This window comes from Athalia rosae, chromosome 6, assembly GCF_917208135.1.
Source record: "Athalia rosae chromosome 6, iyAthRosa1.1, whole genome shotgun sequence".
Classification (NCBI taxonomy): Eukaryota; Metazoa; Arthropoda; class Insecta; order Hymenoptera; family Athaliidae; genus Athalia; species Athalia rosae.
In genome coordinates, this window is record NC_064031.1 from 11,463,967 (window position 1) to 11,482,570 (window position 18,604).

The following is an 18,604-nucleotide window of genomic DNA, read 5'->3' on the forward strand; positions in this document are numbered from 1 at the left end:
CAGGGCTGGATCCAAAAAAGTACAGATCATTTCTTGGTTTTTAATAAGACATGCGATGATAAGGGGAGAGACTATTTGGAACTTACTAATTCGTTCGTGCTTCTAAATCAAGCGACAAATTCACCGGTTAGACGAGAAATCAAGTCGATAGATCATGAACAGTCGATTTGTGGTATCGGCTACTTGAATCCCGCGTTCGAAGAGAAAGGAGAAAATGCTAAAACGCCCAAAAGCTCACCAATCGATATACCTCTGCGCAGTAAGAAGTCTAGCACAAAATCAGCTAAGAATGAAAGCAGAATAATAGATGTTAGCAAAACCGTGAGAAGACGACTAGATATGAGTTCGGTTCCGGACGTTGTACAAACTTCTCAACCTCGGGAAATACCGAGAAATGGCGATTCTCCCATTGAATTGTCGGACAGAAAGTCACCGGTAGCTGCGGATGAAGAATTCTTTCTCGCAAAAAATAGTAAACTGTTTTCTCAAGTATCGACGAACAGCTTGACCGCGACCGATTCGAAACCAATAAAGTTTACGAAAGCACAGCCAAATTCGTTCCGCATTGTCGAGATAAAAGAAATGGAGATAGTCAAATCTGTGGCTTCGCCCGAGGAACACGTCGTTCTTCCCAGTGCAAATGTTAGCGTGGAACAAATGCCTCAAGTTGTGGAGCGGGTTGAGATATTGGAAGATGGGGAGACGGAACCGGAATCTCTCGACGAAGATACTGAAGGAAATGTAGGCTGCAGCAGCAACCCAGCTAATACCGTCGACTCGGGAAGTTCCGCGTCAAGGAACAAGGATCTAGTTCCGATATTAAAAAAACGAAGATCCTCTGACGAGAGCCTTGGAAAGTCAGCGAAGAAGCTCGGTCTGAAATTAAATTTAGAAGACTCTACTGCTGATCTTTCACAATTGCTGGACGAAGCTTTGCAATATCCGCGCGTAAGAATACCTGGACAAAGATCTACAAAACAAATCGCATCTCGATCTCCATTAATGCGAGCACATGAATCTCATCCTACTGATAAAAAAATCGAAGGTCGCACCGACTCGGAGGAAAAGGCTGCCCTACATGCTTGGAAAGATCCAGAAAGTATAGCAGAATATTTAATACTCGATGATAAACCTCCTCCTGATCTCACTGCTTTAGACGAGAATTTATCTGAGACCGGAACTCGTAAGAAAGAGATACAGAAACCAATGGCTACCAAAAAGCAGGTGGAGTTTTCTAATGTTCATGAAATTCCCAGAAATTTTACTCCCGAAACGGGAAAACATTATCGAAAATCTCCGACACCAAAAGCGGTCAGATGTTTGTCCTCTGACGACACATTGGAGGATTGTGAAAGTTTTTATGGAAGTGATAAAGAAACTGACGACGTTTTAATTTTTTCTGACGATACCGAAATTGATGTTAGTAGTTCAAGTTCTGAAGGAGAGGATTCCACTTTAGGAGAGCATGTCGAACACCTCTTGGCTAAGGTAACGGCCTTAGGATCGTTTGCGTTATCCCCATACTATTTTTGAATTAACAATTGTTATGCAGCTAACGAATAACGATGCATTCATACTGCTGTAACTTTCATTAAACCGATTAAATTATATTCGTTACTCCAGGTAAAATTTAGGCCAAGTTTTTGGTAGACAAATTTTCACAGACCTCATTCCATTCCATTTAGATAAAAACTGAGAAACAATCTCGTTCTCCGGTTTGGAAGGTCACTCCTAAATTCACCAGCGAATCGTCGAGATCTCTTCGAAGCCCGACCGCCCAATCCAGAACTACTTTCGAAAGGGATATTTTAGAATTTGAGCAAGCCGCTCAAAGGATGCTACGTAGAATGGATGTTATGCTGATGACGATTGGAGGAGTAGGCAACGAAAGAGACCCAGCAAAACGCCTTGAGGTTTGTAATATTCGTCAAATAAACCATCGTTGATTCCCACAGTTTTACTAATTGTTCAGTCACCAAACGTTGATTTATTATAGGTGATAAAAGGAGAAGTTAGCTCTTTAGCTCCAGATGCTGCGAGTTTAATTAGTAAAGGAGACGGTCTAGTTATGACGGTGCATATGACCGATCCGTCTAGGGCTGAGAAGATCAAGTCCGATCATCAGGACAAGTTGAGGAGTAAATGGCATCAAGTAATGTCCGAAACCGAGGCAAGGCGCACACAAGCTCAGAAAGCCGAGGACGCTCTGAGACAGTACAATGCTCTGATCTCAGAATTTAACGACTGGTTCAACGATGTTCCCTTAAAGCTTGAACAAGCCAACAATTATGAAGGACAGCTGGAATTGTTCACCGAAGAATTCGAGACCAAACAACAACAGATTCAGAAGCTCAACGAGTTGGGTAACGAACTGAAGAGATTCAACGTCGGGCATTCTGAAACCACCCGTTATACCATAAATAGCAAATGGCAAGAAGTGAGTTCTCAGTTCAAAAGATTCAGTGGAAGTAAAGATAAGGACAAACTTGTCTCCGAGAAGAAAATGGAAATTGTAAGTATTCGTTTCGATAGCGATGTTTTGAATTTCCCTGATAAGAATATCATCCAATTTATTGAGGATGTTATTTTCCGTCCAAACGCACCTACGTCGATCCCGTTGGTCTAGTCCTGTCCAAACGTACCCAAGTCGAAATTTACGCTGTCCAAACGATCCCTGGGCAGCAATTCTCTGTAGAAACGAATTCCGTTCAAACGAACCTCACTCATTTATTTTGTGTACATTTTGAAACAGGATGTCGGAGCTATGTCCAAACCAGACTTTGTAACCAGAACTAATAAATTACGAGAAGCAATATCGACTATATCGAGATCTTTGAACTCTTCACCATTGAATGGAAAAGACTACGAGTCGTACATCAACCAAGAAGAATGCTTGACCAAAATAAGTAACGCTTTAAATATTCTGAAATCCAGCGTGGAGGAGGTGGAAGGTCTCAGTTCCGATGTCGTGAGACGTTCCCGTAAAGAACAAGCTGACCAGATTATACGTTTGGTTGAAAAACTTAAAGAAGAATGGGCTAACGTCAACCAGAAGTTTACGACGAGATATAATACCTGGTTGAAATGTTCGGAAAATTGGAAGAGCTTACATAATACCTGCAGGACATCTTCCGACTGGTTGGATATGGCGGAAGATATACTCAACAAGCTGAATGCAGTGGGGTATTCAAAAGGTGCTAAAGCCAAGGTACTGGAGCTCGAACAGGAGGTTTCCAGAAGGCAGCATATCATAGGCACAATTTCAACATCCAGTAAGGATATTGCGAGTCGATCGTCGCCAGAGGAAGCAAAAGATTTGCAAATGATGGTTGATAATCTCAAAAGTCGATGGCAACACCTCGGCGCAGAATTAAGATTGAGAAAAGAAAAGTGAGTTTTAAGGCGTAAACTATTTTTATTTTATCGCTCTGCTCTGTTTGTTTTCTTATTTTTCTACTTTGATCACTTGTTTGGATCACAGACTGCAGTGTTCACAAATTTAAACATAGCAAGAGACTCTCACACACGGGGATTTTCGAAGTTAGCCGTAGGTATAACCAGGATGACACTATCGAGCTATTTCAGTAGTGGCTTGCCAGTCCCAGAGCAATGATCGGTGTCGGGATAATTTTAAACAAACAGGACATCACATGATTATTGAAACAAGAAATATCTGAAAATAAGGAGAATCATTACTGTCGTATTTAAATAATCGTGTTTATTTTTCAACGATCGAATGGTTGCTGAAAATTGTTCATTTACGTTTTGACATAATAGAGTGCAATACCAGTTATAAGACATGTATTTGTTTTAAGAATTCTCGCAATGGAAAGGAAATCCACGACTGGCGATAAAAGCCTGGATGCTATTCACCACATTATCGATCAGGTGAATGCACTGTTGGCATCTTCGGCAAACCCATCCGATGACACCTCACTCGCAATCAGACTGTCTCTTATCAAGGTTTGTAAAATCGCGTTTATCAATGCTTGAAAACAGAAGAGTTTGAATTTGATTTCCTTTTCCTCGAGCCAAATTGGTTCAAGTTCAAATATAATGATAGAAATAGAATGGATCAATACGTGCAGATGTACTTTGAAATATGTTTCAAATGACGAATTTCGAAACGACACGTTTCTTGAACTCCTTCCACAGTTCATATTGGAAAGAATAAAAGTAGTGAGATGGTAATAATGTAACATATAGTTAAGGCTAACTCGAGCCGGGTTCTAATAATATCACTGCATTTCCTGACTCTCGTAGTCCACACTTGCCAAGACAAAAATAGCTGTGAACTCGTATTTTTGTCTAGTTTGGGTTTATGCTTTCCCGCTTATTATATATAAATACATTTTGTTACACAAGCTCTAATAACTATGCCAACTAGCTAGTGTGCAGAAAACTTTCGATATGAGTAACCGCCATCATCGCTGATCGTCTCTCATTTTGTTCTCATCAGGATTTATATAAAAATATATAATATCCGTTCAGAGTTTTGTTTGCTAAAAAATCAATCGATATGCTGCATCTGATATCGATAGTGATAACATGTTTATTTTTATGCTTGTTATTTTTTATTATTACAAAGCACTGGCATGCCGTTGGAAAGGTAAAAGCAGAGTTGTGAACACGTTCATTACCTAATGATAACATTCCGCTACTCTGGCGGCAATATGACTAAAAACGGATACTTAATTTGTTCGTGTGGTTTTCTGACCGTAGACAAATTAACATCACAGGTTTTTTTCTATTGATATCTCGAATAAAATATTTCTGAATTCATCATCTAAACAGAATAATTTTATTGGCTGAGAATAATACGAAATTGATCCATCTGCTTGTTTTTACTGACGTTATTATTTTGTTGTGTTTTGTTCGAAAGGATGGGCAATGATTATTTTTTTTTTTTCATCATTTATTTCATTGCAATATCACGCCCGTTTTGATTCAGGCAAGGGCGGAGGAACTCGCCACGCGGCAAAGAGGGATGGAAGCTCTGGTGGCCCAGCAAAATAATCCTCGTAGCGAGGATGTTTACAATAAAACACTTTTGGATATAAATAAGGTAACGACCAATGATAGTTTCGTCACCAGTGCCTGTTTTTATTACCGTCAAAGTTTTAATATGATAATCTTAATTATTTTTTAGGCAACTTCCAATCTTTCGACCCACCGCGAGTATGTTGAAAATAAATTAACGTCGTTGAAAAAATACATCAACAGTTTGGACACGGTGATGGCATGGGTTATGGAGACACGAACGAGGCTCAATATTTCTCGGGAACTACCACAGCAGGAACGTGTCGGAGTCATTGATAACATAATGGTACATACACCGAGCTTTCTTTCATCGATTCGAGTCAGAGTTATTCTGATTTCGACCATACGGTACACGAAATTTTTCGTTTTTAAATGTATTTGCTTGTTCACAGGTCGGTGTGGTCGATCGTGAAATGGAAGTTAAAGATGTTATCGAAAATTATACAAATTTAGAAAAAGAGTGCGAATCAGCGAAGCAGCCGATATCCGTTGAACTTCAAGTGAGTGATTTTATCCAGGCTCTCTATATTCAATCGAGTGAAGTTTTCTCACGAGTTTTATTTGTATTCGATTTTCAGGAGAAGCTGAAAAAGCTGAGGGAGGATTGGCAGTTCGTTAAAAATCGCGGGGAACCACCAGAGACAGAAACCTTATCCGCAGTGACACCAAAGTTAGCGTATCGACAGAAAGGTAAGACCTGATGAAAGTTTCATTTCGTTACCCTGCAGATAATTATCTGGTGAATCCTCGGTATTTCATGAGCAGTCTGCTGCTCTCAGTTTCATACAAGTTATTGGAGAATTTGTTAGCTTCGTCACCGATAAATATTTCACCATAGTTTATAATTTTTATCGATTTATACAATATACTAGGACTGCTACGGCTATATACATGAAGTTCAGTTGGCTGTTATTCGGCCAAAAATATCTTCGAATCTTTCCTCCGGCATCTTGTATCCCTCTGGGATCGGTATTTCGCATATAAAATCTCCGACTATCTGCGAGCACTCGATATTACAAAGTCCACTTTTTTCATATTTCACCATTGCGCACCGCGAATCACCGTTTGGTTCACCAGGTGCCCAAGGTATCGTCGTCAAGGGAAGTCCTACCGACATCAAAACAAAAAAATCAATCTCACTCCGGGTAAATACGAAATTAAACTTACCCGTCTTAACGCTCACCCACTCATCCTGATCGAACAAACTATGAATTCCCACGTGAGTTACCCTCTCAGGTTTCAGCTGCCGTGATACATATTCGAATTTTTTCATCGAGTCGATTATCGCTAAGTTACCACCTTCCGCTGTGCATCGATTCTTCGCCACTTTCCAAAGTACGGGTTCATAGTAGGTTTTGTAGGCCACTCCGATATCAGGATACGGTACGTAACCATCTGGGATTGTTGGAATTGTCGGCGTTTGGGGTTGCGGGAAATTTAGCACTGAGGGTGGATGTCAGCAAATGTACATCATAGATATTACAAGGAGTCAAACGAACTATTATCTTACCAAATTTTTCAGTTTTGCCAAACGCTTTTACATCCTTAGTTGGCAAATTAGTTGGTATCAATTGACAGACTAGCTGTAACGGCAGAGTAGCGACCAGAGCTGCCATTTTGTAAAACTATACTTGCAGAAATAAATCCAAAGTAGAATAAATACGCGCTATTTAAACTCCGGAATAGATAACCCCTTCGCGAACTTTATATCTTCTTCATTTTCTCGTGGGATTGCTCTCAGAGAAATCAACATACATCGCATAACATATTGGTTTTGATGATGGGATTAAAAAATCAGGCCAGACTAGTCCTCGTGTTATCATTCTGTTATTTTTCTTTTCTTTTGATCATCATATATTATCATTGTATTGAGTTTGTCGAAACAGAATGGATCATACACATCATGTACTTGGAAGAGATCGTAGCAATTATTCATCGGTTTCGCGTCGGATTTGCGCATATTTCACTAAATATATAATTGTGCCCGCGGCTGACGGTTCTTGAAGAAAAAATGTTGACCAATGATCGGGAAATAATTTTCCGAGGATCATCCTGAACCAATTCATCCGAGGGCCATGCGAGTGATTATGAGATACATGACGAGATTGGAAAAAAATTGGCATGTTCAAAAATATAAGAAAAAGCCACTCGACGCGTTCGCGATTCTAGTGGATGTCGGCGACATTCACCGTGGTCCGTGGTCCCGCGGGGACACTGGAAGAAATCGGACGTTCGCATATGAAATACCGTTTGTGATCCGAACAGCTGTAATTACTGAGTCCGTCCTTTGTAGCCACAACACATCTGTAAGTAGAATCGGGCTCGGTAGATTGCCAGGGTAGGTTTAACATAGGCGCTCCTCCTGTATAAGGTATATCCGGTAGAATCAAGTAGGTGGCGTAAGCGATTTTAGTTTTCGGGGTACATTTCGGAACTTACCACTAGTAACACTGACCCAATCTTTGTTGTCATCGTACGCTGCATATAAACCCACATGAAAAGCAAGGGTAGGGTGAGATCTCATAACGTATTCAAGTTTTTCTCTGGTATCGATCACTGCCAAATGAGCCCCCTCCGAAACACATAGTTCTCTAGCTTTTTTCCAAGACACCAAATCTTCCATACGATACTTATAGGCTACTCCTTGCCCAGGGTATTCGACGTATCCTTCCGGAAGAATGGCACTTGGCTGTTGTTGCAACTGGTACACAGGGGTACCTGTGTGAATTTTATTGAATTTTATTTCTAAATATTTTTAGTATTTTCCCTAATTTATTCTCCAGATCTTATTTGCTTTTCTCACCATGATTATTATGATTCGTAGTTACATTGGGCGCGATTAACTGACACAGTAAGTGGAGCGGTAGCGAAGCCATCATGGAAGCCATTTTTACCGAGAATGAAAACTTCTTCGAAACTAGTGTCAGTTGGAGGTGCGTGCGTGCTTTTAAGACCTTCTGACTTGACCCAGCGAACTTTATTATCACATTGGGATTCCAGTTAAACGTTTTCATTTATTTTTCCTCAAGAGATCGCACAAATGCCAGACCTCTTCTACCCTGGTATGCTCGAGTCAATCGATGTTATCTCGCTTATCATACGACAAATTGTAATAATATACACGAAAGTTTGATACGTATAGCCTGTTGGACAATATGTCATAACTACTGGCATGAATTCCTCGATTTCAAAGCTGCGCAGTGTAGTTTTCGGGGATCGGAATTTCGCAGACGTAATCCCCTGGTGCGATGCACGAGTATACCCCGAGTCCATTTTCTTCTCGTTTTATTTGTACGCAGTTTCCGCTTCCGTTTGGCTCGCCCGGTGCCCACGGTATGTTAGACAGTGGCAAACCTGCGTCGCATGAATCGATTTACTCCGATGTGCTTTTATCACAGATTCGTGAGAGAAAAACAGTTGCAACTTACCGGTTTTTGCGCTCAGCCATCCGTTGATTCCTTCTATCCGATTAATACCGACGTGCGTGAGGTCTCTCGACCTTCTTTGAGCCTTGACGAATGCCAATTTTTTGAGCGAATCAATCACCGCCAAGTTACCGCCATCCCGGCTGCATTTTTCTTTGGCGACAAACCATGAAACGATCTCATCGTGGACTTTGTAAGCTACCCCGGTCTCGGGATACGCGATGTAGCCTTCGGGGAGGATCGATGCGTTTATTGATCCGCCCGGTAGAGGCAAAGCTGCAGATTTTCAAATGGAATACATCGTGAATCGAACTGATCGATGACAATTCACCAAATAATATCGATGTAGAACTTGGCGTTTCTCTTACCGGAATTGGTACCGTTACCGACGAACACCAAATTACAAACCAGCTGCATCGCAGGGAGGGTCGTCACGAGCGCGGCCATGGCGATTCGCAACGAGCTTCGACGATCTACTAATAATAAAACATCGCCAGCACGGAGTGTATATATATAAGTCGTAGATAACCCCGGTACACCGTATTATCGTAATTTTTTCATTGACAAACTTGCGATACGCAATCAGTCATAATTCTTTATTATTCGGGCGGGAACGGGTATAGCACATATTTCAATGTTAGAATAATTGAAAAACGAAAAAAAGGAGATCATGATTGCCGTCTTTATTCGATTATTCATCAACAATTTTATTCGACTCTCGGGGATTCCTCGATTTGTTGATATCTCATAAACAAACATGTTTCCCAGTCAACAATTTTCGTTACCCAGTCCTCGGTCGCCGCATCGACTCGAAAGGGTATGTGACGGTTGCGTCGTCCTGCAGGTTTCCATGGTGTCCAGGGCGGATCCGATACGATTAAACCGAATTACATATACATGAACGGAAGTGGAAAATTCTTCATTTGAGTACGAAAAAATATCGAATCCATTCATTTCTTCGCTCGAAGAAGAAATATTCCAATTTCACCCCTGCTAATTCAGGTCCGAGGAGCTCCCTGTTCATACCGATTCGCGCGTGTTCCGATCCGGCCACATGTTCAATTTTTTTACGGGTGCCGGTTATTCCCAGTCGACTACCCGGTCCGCCGCACTCGTTGTTGGCATTGGTCCTACGACAACCTTTCGATACGAACCTCGTACGCCAAGTTCATCGTCGAGTATGCGGTACGACCGCACGGAAGAACACCTCTGGCTGAAATAAAAGAATCATCATCGATCGATCTTCCGGTTTTCTTTCACCGGAATAATTTATCCAAGCGTTCACTCACGTGATTCATCGAACTCAACTCACCCGGAGGTTGCAGATTACATTTTGGCTAATCGATAATTTTGATCGTGGCCGGAATAATGTTGGCTATCAGCACAGGCATCGGTATCGTCATTTCAAACGACAGCGTGATTCACTTTTTACTGTGACATATTCCAGCCGATCTGCCAAATCCACATACGATCCGTCGGTCGTAGGATGTAGTTCAATAATCACCTTTCTCTTGAACGCCTAAAATGATACAGTGCGTTGAAATACATCGCGAAGAAGAACAAATTCGCAATGCAAATCTCGACAAGAATCTCCGTTACGTCTGTCAGTAATACAGCGCTCAACGACCACCTCTGCGGGGATATCTTAACCTTCGACCTTTCGTAATCGGGAGGGAACCGACATCACGAAACGGATAAGTATCATCAATAGGCAGGCGAAGTATTCGGATCTCTTTTTCACGAAGTTTGATTGAGGTTTGCGTTTTATTTTGACGAATATGTGTGCATTGTATCTGTCATCCGATGTGATAAGCCACGCTGCCGAACTGCGCAGTGGATTTCCCAGAATAAGATACGCTACTTTTTCCTCATCACGAGGATAACCGTTATCATTTTTCGTTTGTAATAAACAGCAAATACTTAGCAGATTATCAACTTCCGACAAATATTTGCAAATATTCGCGGCACCTAGAATTCTCTCTGCGGTGGCTGTTGATAAACGCTTTTCGGTATTCCTGCATAATTTTTGCGCGACACCACCGGCTGAAAATAATTGAAAAAAGAAGAAAGAGAAAACGGAACTTCGTATATGCGGGGCATCATCGATTTTTGATAAGGTTCTCGTCCGAATGGTTCGTGACTTTCAAGTACTGCTCGTTTCTTCTTTCTTTGTCCGCGCGGCTTACGCAAAACGGAATAAAAAATAAATCATCGAGGCCGAGTCTCTCAGATTCTACAACTCGGTCGTCGTGATAATTCACCTGTTGGAAATTTTTCTTGCGAACAAAGGAAAAAAAAAAAATCCAACGACTTTATAACACGATATTCAACATAATGTGTCGATGCGGACGCAACGAGAGGTAAAATAAAAAAAAAAAAAAAAGGAAAAAAAAATCATCAGAAAAGAAGAGAGAAAAAAACACAATGCTCGATAGAGATAGGATGTTATCAGAGCCGAAGTAGAATAAAAATAATCATAACTGTCGCAATAGCCTACAGAAAGAAGTTTAATCTAGCAAAGTGATGAACGTGGGATAAAAAAGTCGTCGACTCGCTATGCATTATATGCGTACATGTTGAAGTTGCATAAAACGTAATACCCTTTGCATACCTACATTCAGGCACCAAGGCATACGTTCTGCACTTATCCGCGTACATACTATGAGAAAAGACTTATTTGCTCCGTCGCGATGACGAGAACAGCGCGTATATATACAATACAAGGGCTAAACCGAAAGAGTAACGAAGGACGAAAAGGGAAGGGCGAATCGAGGACGCGAATCCCTATGGTAGTCGGTCCCTCCTTTTACCCCGAGGGACTCTTCCCGTCTATACTTATTTTTCCCTTTTTCTTTCATGCGTACCTAGCCCCTTCTGTTCATACGCGCGTGTATCGTGTTTTTCTAAATATACTCATATATAGACCCATTTCTGTGATTTTTTTTCTCTGTTTTTCACTTTTAGATTAACCTTACCGTTTGAAAAATCCCTCAGCGTCTCTTATTCACCGTCCGTGCCTTCGTTTGATTCATCTTGGTATGCAGAACACGATGCGAATGAAACTTTGAAAAAGTGAAGAGCTAGAATTTAGTTTTTGTGTTTTGTGTGGGTGTTATTTGGTTGAAAACTCGAGAACTCATTCCCATCGGCGAAAACTTGACATGTTGATGTTCAAACTTTAACGTGATCTTGGCTTTTATTTAAATAAAATCAACCGTTACGAAGGGTTCGTGAGATAAGTAACATATTCGCCCGGTTTTTTGAAAAGCGCGATTTAGTCTGCATCCATAAAAAATAATCGTAAAGTAAAACCGTGATGTATAGAATGGCGTAGAGGGTGTAGAGCCAAAAAATAAACTCTGAATCGGGTCCGTATCGTTCGGTATGCTCCATTTCTCACTCAATCTGATTCTTCGTCTTCATTGTTTAGAACGTACAGCAGCCCCTATACGTTGAACGAAGAGGTTGGTACGCGGTCTTTATTTTTTTCGTTTCACCTTCCAGCAAAATTCTGCTCGCAAAACTCTTGTATCTATTGTGTGTTTGACTTTGTCATACCTGTAACGATCTCTTGGCGTTTCTTATCGCCCTGACGTGGGCTAATCGCTCGATCATCACCCCCGCGAATCCACTTAACGGAGAATAAACACTCGTGTGACGTATCAAGATCGTTTTTGTCGGATCATCGGTACACGGAATGTATTCGGTATTCTCCGAACCACGAAGGATCCTGACGTGGTCCAAGTTTTTTGCCGATGAGACGAGCCGCGGGACGGACGAATCGACGAAAATATCTTCGAGCACGATTACCTGTGATTTTACAAATCTTGTACAACCCATTCGATTTTTTTAATCGTCCGGTATTTTTGAATCTCCCGAGAGTCTCGTACCTGCTGACGTTTGACCAGTTTCACAATCCACCGTGGCAACGATGTTAACCTTTTCACTAGGACACGTTTGATAAAGAATTTCGTTTCGCGGACCTCGTGAGATATAGTGTCCTCGGATATTACGTGACCAGAAAAAGGATTTGGATAGCGTTTGAAAAAAGCTTTTGTTACCGTAGCCCAGTCGTATGGAATTGTAGTTGTCTCCGCGCTCTCCTTCATATAAACTGCGTTTTATGAAATATGGCGTCTAAAATTTTCACGGAATCGTTTTAAAATCTTCACACAGCGTGTGTTCGCGGTAACGTTAATCGTATCAACGTCGACCAGGTATTACGTTATACGTGGAATTGGCTTTTAAGCTGCGGAAAATTATAATTTATCATTTTTGTATAACGAAGCAGCAGCAGCAGCAGCAGCAGCAGCAGCAGCAGCAGCAGTGACTATGGCTTTCTCTGATGTCTCAGCCTCCTCTCGTCAAAGGATTCATTCATCTACGTCCGTTCTAAAGTTCATTCAAAACGCAATCCTTTCACGATGCCCGGGAAGTTAAGAATAAACGACGTCATTACCGCCACTCTGAATTCTTTAACGAATCTATACGTATAATATTCGTTATATTAACGGAGCTTTGAGAAGATCTTAGATAATTTTTCCGAGCTCGAAATTCGATCGATCGACTTCCACGCAACTCGTTATTTCATCCTGCCGTTGTTATTATTGTTTTTGTCACCGTTATTTCGAACTCCGGATTTTTATCCTTTTTAACTTTGACGCATTGTACCGTTGTGCTTTCTCTGCACACATCTCGCCTTTTAGAAAGAGTCTGAAAATCAAGTTTCAGATTCAATTCATCTGAGTTGAAATTATAGTCACTACGGAATCTTATTCCACCGTCATATTGTAGCAGTTTATTCCTGAGGAGATTCTCAGCTTTCTACTACGTAATTCTGGGACAAAGTTCCAGTAAAAGTTCAAAAGCAAATAAAATGCCTCTGATTCAAACTATTCAACTTCTGCTGCTTCTGCTGCTGCACATCTAGACGACTTTATGTTATAAAATTTTCACTCGCTGAGGCTTCAGGTTAGATTTGAAAATAATATTCACTTTTTTTTGTTTCTTCCAATGAATTTACCGCCGTCTCAAACACTTTTCGAAATATCAACATCGATTTACGTTTCGCAAAATCATCATATATTCTTAACCGAATAAAAATCATCAAAGTTTTTCAAAAATCAATTATTTTCACACGCTCCGAGAATTAATCCGTCATATCACTCCGGAGAACAATCGTTACTTCTTTTTTCTTCTCGAGTAGTTGCATCGTTGCCGTGCCACCCTACTGCTTCTACGTCTTCCCCAATTTCGAATTATTCCACCATTATGCCCAGTAATTAAGGTTTTCGCATCCCCTGCAACCGTTTTTGAATGGGGTTACGTGAAGTTGGGTGACAAAGGGGACGTTTACAATTCTGATATGTAATTCGGTCCAGGGTGGGTGACCAATCGGTCCGTTGCTGCAGGGTCGAAACGACCCATTAGTATGAGGGGCTGAAACGCAACTCTGCAGAATGTTGCCGTAGAATATTTCCTTTTTCGATTCAATGACCCCGACAATGTCGTCCTCAGTTCATAATATCGTCGTAGATTTCCTTCTCAGAATTTTTCATATCTTTGATTCGTCTTCTGATCGTTCGCAAAACAGACCAATGCAACACTGTCAAATCATGGATTCCGTAACGTAGAATTACACGAATATGTAATCACATTTAAGCATATTTAACGAGCTTATGACGTGATGCGGTTCTATCAATTCACTTTATCCAAATGATATCACTCGCCGTAATTAATTAGGTGGGGCGTCTAATTTGGATACCATAAACGCGAAGAAGGGGAATAACAGAAACAGAAAAGAGAAAAAAAAAAAAAACTGACGAAGGAAACCGAAAGAGAAGGAAATGAAAGTAAATACACCGCGAGTTTTCTCACCCTTTCTTTTCTCGTCGGGGGTCTTTGACGTCGGATTTTATTTATTGGATTCGTGTTAACGTTCTTTATATACTCCACCACGAGTGTCATTAAGTCCCAAAACCTGCAGGGGTTGACCGGAAAACCGCGGCCAACTTTTATTTTTACGAACCGACTTGCGTGGACTGAAAGAGCGAACCGTGTCGCATTTTCAATATTTTCATCGTGTGGGTACGTCGAGGGTAGCGAATCGCGGTGAAATATAAGAAAATAAACCAGGAATAAGAAAGGGTTTCATATATATCGCAGAAAAGATCAGCGGAACCAGAGAGTAAGGAAGGAATCGAATCCCGAATCAACCGCAACGATCAACTTCCACGCCTGACAAATTGTCCCAAGTTCTCGCAACGCGCCACCGCCGCAGCTAGTCTCTCTACCTCGCTTCTTTTGCCGCTAACATTCCGCTCCCAAGACACCGCTTGACGTCTCGCGGTCGTCGTTGAATCGGGAACAGAAACAGCAATATCGAACCACTTTATCAACTGGCGTATACAGATGTAGATAGATACCTATGTATTTTCCGCAGAGCAACGTCGTAGCCGGGAACTGATCTCTTCCGACCTCCGACGCATCGCTCAAAAAACCGGGCCACCGGTTCCCTGATTTTTCATTTTTTTGATTCCACCCTCGCCTTGTTTCGTACGTCTGATCGGTCGGGAGTTGAAGAGTAAAAATAAGGGGTGTGGAGAGAGAGAGCTTTTCTGTTGTTCCTCCATTTCTCTTCTTTGTAAAAATAAAGAGGCGTAGCAACAGATATCGGATTTTGAATCGTATGTATATATATATGTATCCCGGGTTTCGTGCTGTACGAGAGGATTCGAGAATTCGGAATAGAGAGAATTCCGGAGTGCCATACCTTCCAGTCCGCGAGTTTTCCCTCTTCGTGGAAACAATGGACAAGATTAATGGACGAGGAAACGGCCGCCCACGCCACGCTATACTCTACGCTACGCCACGCCGCGCCGTCCTGCAGCTCGCCGCTGCTGCCTCCGCTTCTGGTTAGTTGCCCGAAGGGTCGAGGGGCTGTGTGAAAAGCGTTCGCAGTTTGCATAAGCCGTCGTCTTGTAATAATATCGGTACCCGATGCCGCAAGATTAACTCGCCGATTCGTAAAATGTGTATTCGAAGGAAAAAAAAAAAAAAAAAGATAACTTGAAAAGAAGGGAGATGATCGAAAATAATTTTACGCTGTTGCAACTGCGTAACGTACACGTCGAACTGTACCGAAGTAAACTAGATCTAATTCTCCTCTTTTCCGCGGCGGCAATAGAGTGAAAAGAAAAAAATCGGCTGAGATAGGTACTCGCAAATTTCGACTCTTGCTAGTCCAGAGGCGACGGAATAACTCTACCGAACACCTGAGATTTCGGTTAGAGGAATCCCGTAGGGGTGGAAAAAAGAAATGAAAGAGAAGGGAAAAAGTATTCGCGGAATCAATTCCAATCCCTGAGATTTGACGTTCCGTGCGCCCGGCATTGCAATAACGTGACACCAGCTGATATCGTAAATCGAGAAAACGACTTCCAGCTTTAGGAATAGAATATTGAAAACTTTCCCATGTACATTTATTCCACCTACATGTAGATACACGGACTATTTGTATATATCCACTCTTTAGGATGAACTTCACCCGCGGTTTGTCCGAAAAATTGTACCGTTTTTTTTACATTCTCGGTTCTGCTACATTTTCTCTGATTTCTTTTTTACCTTTTTTCTTTCCCTTCACATTATACGAACTTGAAAGTATCAACTGAAGAGGATGAAGTTTTTCGCGAAACTGCCCACGCCTCGTAACTTTATCGTTAGTGCAACAACGGCAGGGTGAAAAAAAAAAACAAAAAAAAAAAAAAAGCAGAAGCCAAAAAAAAATTCCGTATACCTTATACCCACCTTGTACCTACCCCCGCGTGTCGGATAGACCGAGTTTAGTTTTTCCCCCGGGTATATTTTTACGCTGCGTTTCACCGCGCAAAAATAAACTCGAAGGAGGAGGTTAAATCTCATGGCGCTGTTCGAAAGGAAACTCTGCAAAAGAGTGCACAGTAAAAATACGCGACTGAGGAACAGCGGCACCGCCAGCAGAACCACAACCACCACCGACAGAAGTAGCATCGTCGTACCGCGGCGAGCCCCGGAAAGTCAAGGACTTGGTAGGGAGGAGCTGGCAAAACCCGGTGTGCGTTTCAGGGAGAAATTCTATTTTTTCTCCCTCTCTCTTTCTCTCTCTCTCTCTCTATTTGTTTTTTTTTTTTTTTTCATTTTTCATTTTTCATTTTACATTTTTCAGAACCAGTTTTTCACCCCGGTAAAAGCAAAGCGAAATTCTTTCCAGAGGTAAACCAAAGAAGAAAAAAGCAAGAAAAAAAAAAAATAATTCCGTTATTAAAGGTCTTGAAGAGTTTACCGCGCGCTCGGGGAAAACAGACGAGCGGAGCTTGCAAGTTTGATGTAGAATTACCCCCGCTAATACGTATTGTTCGCTCGTTCACTTACTTGAATTATTAATTAATTAATCAACTATACGAAGTGTCGACACAATAGGAGGAAATCGTATGGGAAAATCTTATCGTTCTTCTCGTGTGGTCGATCCTAATTTTTCACCTAGGAAAAAGAGCGACGAAAAATCGGTCATCGATCTCTGGGGAACGAAAAATTGTTGTTATAATTTCGTTGCATAATGACAAGAGTAATATTTACAATAATAACGACGATGGGGATTGAAAAAAACCGCCTCGGTGGTCACTCGAGGCCCATTCGCCAGCGGCCGGTGATAAGGGGGTGATAAAATCAGACCCCCTCGAGATCTGCGGAGTTTGGTAAAGTCGCGGAGTCTGCAGGGAATCGGGCGCGTCGCGGTGACATTGACCGCGAGTCGCGAGGGCGTCGGAAAACCGACGCGACGCACGGCGCGTCGTCGTTATATAGGTACATACATATGATACGCGTGTATAAGCGGCGTCGCGACGCGCTTGCGCTTCAAAAACACCCTACGCGCGATCACCCTGGCCACGGGGGTAGCTAGTGCACCCCCGGACGAACACGGGTAAAGACCGAGACCGTTTTATAACAAAGGAAATAACTCGCGCAATGACGATTTCCCGCGCACACGGTGAAAAAAAAATAAATTGATCGAAACGAAGACGAAGACGAATAAATCGAACCGAGTTTTTCGGCAAATTTGCTTTCCAGGTATTCGTATTGATTCAATCGTCAATTCGAGACCATTGATAATAATTTTTCAGATCAGTTTGTGCAACTGTGCTATTTTTATGTCGTTTAAATCGTGGTGTCTCCGGTTCGGCCAGTTTCAGTTCATGAAACGTCGGCGTTGAATTGTGTCTTTGGTCGTGCTTTTCCTTTTTTTTTTTTTTCTTCCTCTTGGACTACAATGGGCTTAGCATGGAATATCTGATGTAAGTTTCTCCAAATCGTTTCATTTTTTTCCAATAAATTTTTCATCGTATCGTTCAGATTTGGACCGATGATATTCAGACAACAAGAAAAATTTCATTTTCATTCCGGTATCCTATGTTTGTTCCCACTTCTCCTTTCCTACGGGAATACTACTCCTTTGCAAACCTCAATAAATATTCAACTTATCCCTTTCGCGGGGCGGCAGATGCTAGTCGGGCTTCAAAATCCTCCAACTTTTTTTCATCCCAGCGGAACTACACGTGCGATTTTTTTTTTTTTTGTATCTTCCTTCGAACCGCGATAATCGCGTAACTAAATATCATCAATTTCTGAGGACATATACGAGGTCTTGCGTCCTCCGCACCGGTCGCAAGCTTCATATACCTATATGTGTATTCGCTATAGTGCCACGTGCATTTTGCATTTGTCCCGCAGCGTTTTCCGCAACTATATTTCTGATGTACGACAAAGTAGAATTAAAAGTTTGCACTGCGAAACGCGAATCAATCAACGTTAATGAGAATCAGCTGATTCCGGGTGTATGAGTAAAATGTTTCAGATATTGCTTGATTTTTTAATGAACCTTTGACAATTAATTCACTCGTCTGAATGTATAAAAAAATTCTGAGTCCAGCCGATTGTCGAATTAACTGATTGTGCGCCGTTGATACTCGCTTCTGAAACTTCCGAAAAGTCTATGGATTATTTAAAAAAAAAAAAAGGTTGCACAGTCTTCAAAACTGAAGGATGTATCATTTCGCCGATCGATTTTCCCCCCCGCGCGCGATTAGATACGCTTAAGGGGAAGA

General features: G+C 41.6%; 3 protein-coding genes across 8 annotated transcripts in view; 1 reads left to right on the forward strand and 2 right to left on the reverse strand.

The window, feature by feature from the left end:
* Nucleotides 1-18,604, forward strand: part of LOC105690503 (dystrophin, isoforms A/C/F/G/H-like) — a 231,919-nt gene that overhangs the window by 26,008 nt on the left and 187,307 nt on the right. For all 6 annotated transcript variants that reach the window (XM_048656447.1, XM_048656451.1, XM_048656450.1 and 3 more), the window contains 9 exons: nucleotides 4-1,488; nucleotides 1,686-1,913; nucleotides 1,997-2,512; nucleotides 2,753-3,390; nucleotides 3,816-3,963; nucleotides 4,952-5,065; nucleotides 5,150-5,326; nucleotides 5,433-5,540; nucleotides 5,619-5,730. In XM_048656447.1, coding sequence (XP_048512404.1) covers nucleotides 4-1,488; nucleotides 1,686-1,913; nucleotides 1,997-2,512; nucleotides 2,753-3,390; nucleotides 3,816-3,963; nucleotides 4,952-5,065; nucleotides 5,150-5,326; nucleotides 5,433-5,540; nucleotides 5,619-5,730 — 3,526 coding nt within the window. The remainder of the gene's footprint in view (nucleotides 1-3; nucleotides 1,489-1,685; nucleotides 1,914-1,996; nucleotides 2,513-2,752; nucleotides 3,391-3,815; nucleotides 3,964-4,951; nucleotides 5,066-5,149; nucleotides 5,327-5,432; nucleotides 5,541-5,618; nucleotides 5,731-18,604) is intronic.
* LOC105690509 lies at nucleotides 5,864-6,702 on the reverse strand. Its single transcript, XM_012408323.3, has 3 exons — nucleotides 6,551-6,702; nucleotides 6,208-6,483; nucleotides 5,864-6,147 (listed from the first exon to the last, which is right to left on the reverse strand). The coding sequence occupies exons 1-3, from the start codon at nucleotides 6,654-6,656 to the stop codon at nucleotides 5,939-5,941; spliced, it is 591 nt and encodes a 196-aa protein (XP_012263746.2). The 5' UTR covers nucleotides 6,657-6,702; the 3' UTR covers nucleotides 5,864-5,938.
* LOC105690508 lies at nucleotides 6,849-8,994 on the reverse strand. The gene is made up of 5 exons (XM_020854969.2): nucleotides 8,834-8,994; nucleotides 8,469-8,741; nucleotides 7,844-8,394; nucleotides 7,480-7,758; nucleotides 6,849-7,402 (listed from the first exon to the last, which is right to left on the reverse strand). The coding sequence occupies exons 3-5, from the start codon at nucleotides 8,052-8,054 to the stop codon at nucleotides 7,206-7,208; spliced, it is 687 nt and encodes a 228-aa protein (XP_020710628.2). The 5' UTR covers nucleotides 8,055-8,394; nucleotides 8,469-8,741; nucleotides 8,834-8,994; the 3' UTR covers nucleotides 6,849-7,205.